Source organism: Centruroides vittatus, unplaced genomic scaffold, assembly GCF_030686945.1.
Source record: "Centruroides vittatus isolate TY-2023 unplaced genomic scaffold, ASM3068694v2 contig_79, whole genome shotgun sequence".
In the NCBI taxonomy this organism is placed as follows: Eukaryota; Metazoa; Arthropoda; class Arachnida; order Scorpiones; family Buthidae; genus Centruroides; species Centruroides vittatus.
Window position 1 is genome coordinate 249,008 of NW_027122509.1, and position 3,835 is coordinate 252,842.

The window sequence follows — 3,835 nt, forward strand, 5'->3', positions numbered from 1 at the left end:
TATTTTTGTTGATGTGATGCATGAGTATATCACAATTGAAATTCAAACGAGAGGATGTATAGAAAATGTGCAACTTCACTCAGATAAATAAGGTAACTTCAAAAATCAGTTTACAATTCATTTGCTTTATTGAAAGCAACTGAATCGCAAATAATAGCATTTTTTTCAAACTGGTATTAACCATTGGTCAACTGGCTGAGGCAGTAGAGGCTTCATCCTGTTACTCTGTGGGCCTGCAGTGACTGAGTGGATAAAACCACTGAACACTGGTAGTAATTGGCCATGGGTTCACTTCTCATCAGCGGTCACATGGAATTTTTCAAGTTTTCTTCATGTTAACACCTAAATGAGCTAGTTTCCCATAAAAGACCCAAAATGCATCACAGCAGATGCCCATGCGTCACATTGCCTCACACGAATAAAACAAATCAAGCAGCTGGGGTGCCTGGGTTTTTTAAAATCTCTTCCACTGTCTGGGCACTGAGAGGGCCTTTCTTAGCGAGCCCATTATTGGTTCGGCCAGGCCAACAATGGGGCAGCCGGTGGTGAGGGACAGGGCCTGACAAATTGGATGGACCACCCCTGAAAAATTCCTGGGATTTTTTAACCCATTTGGATTTGATCCCGGATCCCATAGCGTGGTAGGCTGCCACCTTGACAGTTCACATGTCTGACTGTCTGGGATGCCTGGATTGAATCTAGACCAGTGATTCTCAACCTGGGCGATATCGCCCCCTGGGGGGCGATCGAAAACTTACAGTGGGCGATTATTTGACTATACGCTTTTGGGGGGCGATAGTCATTTTGCGTGGGCGAAATCATTTTGAATACCCGCTTGCAGTGATGGGCCGCTGCATTTTTATATTGCGTTGCGAAAGAAGCGAATAAAACATTTTGTAAAACAATATTGTTATCCTTTGGTATTTAATTGCTACAATGTATATTCAATGTTTTATATGTCTCCCTAACGGGCAAAATTAATTGGACTGTGAATACAAAGTCGCATCGTACAGTCCGGTATTGCAATCCCTAGTGCGCATGTCTTAGATTCGCTTTGCGTGTGCAACGATTTCAATCATTTGGTCGAGCAGTCAGTAATGAGTATTATTAAATTTGAATTTTAATGTGATCTGTTGTGCTCTCGCCATATATGATATTTGCATTATTTTTAAAATAAACGTATTTCATTTTGTTCCGTATATCATAGGTAAGTTAATTACTACTTATAGGAGAGAGTTGCCATATGCATACTGGTCACCTAATGCGTATTAGGTCATTTATTTCTAAACAAAGGCTTTATATTGTAAGTTCTAATTAAATCGATAAAGTAGGAACAAAAATTCCGTTACAATAATTGTTTTGTTGTGAATTATAAGAGATTGAAGAAATCAGGTGAGTTTTCTGAGCTTTCTTTATAAGATATATTTTTGTGAATAAAATGGTTTACTTACATATAAACTTATTCAAGAAGTACTATTTTCATATAGATACGCTTTAGGATACCGGTATCCGAAAGCATACTGTATGCATTGTCTTGGAAAAATGATTATATCACAAATATTTATCAATAATAATTAAAAAATTGTGGTCAATTAGCAACTTCGGTAGTTATAGATTGGTTTCAAATTATAATATTCCTATAAATTATTACTAAATAATATATAAATCGCATTTGAAATTAAGTGGTACGCATATGGCAGTTCTCCTCTACCCATTGAGTAAATAAATATTTTCAATTTTACTTATTTTTTATATATTTAAAACTGATTTTTTTAAAATTTGAATTATAGATCAACCTCTAAAAATGCCCCAGAAAAAGAAATGCCGGCAATATTCTGTTGAATATGTAAAGTTTGGTTTTATTTCTTCGCCACAAAATAGCCAACTTCCAATGTGTTTGCTGTGCAATCAGGTATTTTCTAATGAAGCAATGAAACCATCCCGGATGATTGAACATTTAAAAAGAAAACATCCCGACAAGCAGGACAAAGACATTGAATATTTCGAAAATTTAAAAACGATGATTACCAAAAGAAATAAAATAACGGATGTATTCAAAACAGCAACCACAAATATAAATAAGGGATTGGAGGTGTCATATAAGATTTCACGTATAATAGCTCAAAATGCGAAACCTCATAATATTGGAGAGAAATTATTATTACCGGTTATAAAGGAAGTTCTTACCATGACTTCAGCAGATCCAGCCAATATTTTGTCAATGATTCCATTAAGTAATGATACCATATCAAGAAGGATTAGTGAAATGGCCAATGATGTCGAAAATCAACTAACTGCGGATCTCCAAACACGAGAGTTCACTATACAGTTGGATGAGAGTAGTGTACGGGATAGTGATGCAATATTAATGGCTTATGTTAGGTACATAAAGGATTCAAAAATCATCGAAGAAATGTTATTCTGCAGACATTTAGTCACTGATACGAAAGGCACATCAATATATGAATGTTTTAAAACGTATTTTGATGAAAAACAAATTCCTTTGAAAAATATATTGGCCTGTGCAACGGATGGTGCCCCTTCGATGGTAGGACGTCATCGTGGTTTTCTAACCATGTTGAAGGAAGAAAATCCAAATATCTTTACAATTCATTGTATAATTCATAGGCAACACTTGGTTGCCAAATCCATTGGCGGGAGATTACATGAAACAATGAATTTAGTAAAATCAATAATTAACAAAATAAAAGCACACCCACTTAATGATAGATTATTTCGGCAACTTTGCCATGAAAATGATGAAGAATATGAGCGCCTATTATTGCACACGGAGGTCAGGTGGCTATCTAAAGGAAGTTGCCTCAGAAGAATGTTCAACTTATTTGATACAGTCATTAGTTATTTAGAATCAACAAATTATAATTTTCCAATGGAGATATCTGTTTTAAAGAGTGACATAGCTTATTTGGCAGATATATATGCAAAAATAAATGAATTACTTTTGAAACTGCAAGGAAACAATGTGACCATAATTAAAGTGAAAAGTTTAATTATTGGTTTTATAAATAAATTAAGTCTCTATAAAAATAACATGGGTAGAAAAGATTTTTCTTTATTTCCCTGTTTAAGTAATATAATTGTACAGGACGAAAATATTGCAGTTTATTATAAGCATTTGGAAAGCCTAATTGTAGATATGAAACTTCGGTTTAAAGATGTTGAAAATATTCATATTCCTGATTGGGTTATTAATCCATTTAGTGCTGATCCTACTAATGCTCCTTCGCACATTCAAGAAATATTAATAGATTTGCAGGCAAATGTAGAAGCGAAACATTCATTTGAACATAGTACTTTAGAAGAATTTTGGATAAAAATTAGCAGTACTAACACATTTCAGAGACTATGGATAGAAATAAGACTATTAATCATGGCATTTCCAACGTCATACCTAGTGGAAAAGGGTTTTAGTGCGGTTTCTCAAATGCTGACTAAGCAAAGAAATCGCCTCAACATTTGCCAACAAGGTGACTTAAGATTATATCTGTCAAAATTAGAACCCAATATTATTAAACTTTGTCAAGATCACCAACCTCAAGGTTCTCATTAAAATTTCATTTAGTTTATTATTTCTTTGTTATGTTAAAATTAAAACACATTACTTTATGTATCTTACTTTTTTTGTAAATTAAATTAAATTTATAACTAATAAATGTTATTCTACTATTGTTCCTTTCAAATTTCTTTGGATATATCTTACTAACGCCTAATGTAATCTACCTTATATTAGGGATTATCGTACAATTTTTATCAGTTAAAATTTATAGGGGGGCGAATTAAGAAGCGGGTCTTACAAAGGGGGCGTTTGGTCCAA

The 3,835-nt window shown here is 33.8% G+C and overlaps 1 protein-coding gene across 1 annotated transcript; it reads left to right on the forward strand.

The window, feature by feature from the left end:
- Window positions 1-1,804: 1,804 nt before the first annotated feature.
- On the forward strand, window positions 1,805-3,571 carry LOC136981709 (SCAN domain-containing protein 3-like). Its single transcript, XM_067278053.1, has one exon. It carries the CDS (start codon window positions 1,805-1,807, stop codon window positions 3,569-3,571), a length of 1,767 nt encoding a protein of 588 aa, XP_067134154.1.
- The last annotated feature ends 264 nt before the right edge of the window (window positions 3,572-3,835 follow it).

What these genes read in the sequence shown, in the direction of transcription:
- LOC136981709 (XM_067278053.1), top strand. Translation starts at nt 1,805, where the DNA reads ATGCCCCAGAAAAAGAAATGCCGGCAATATTCTGTTGAATATGTAAAG.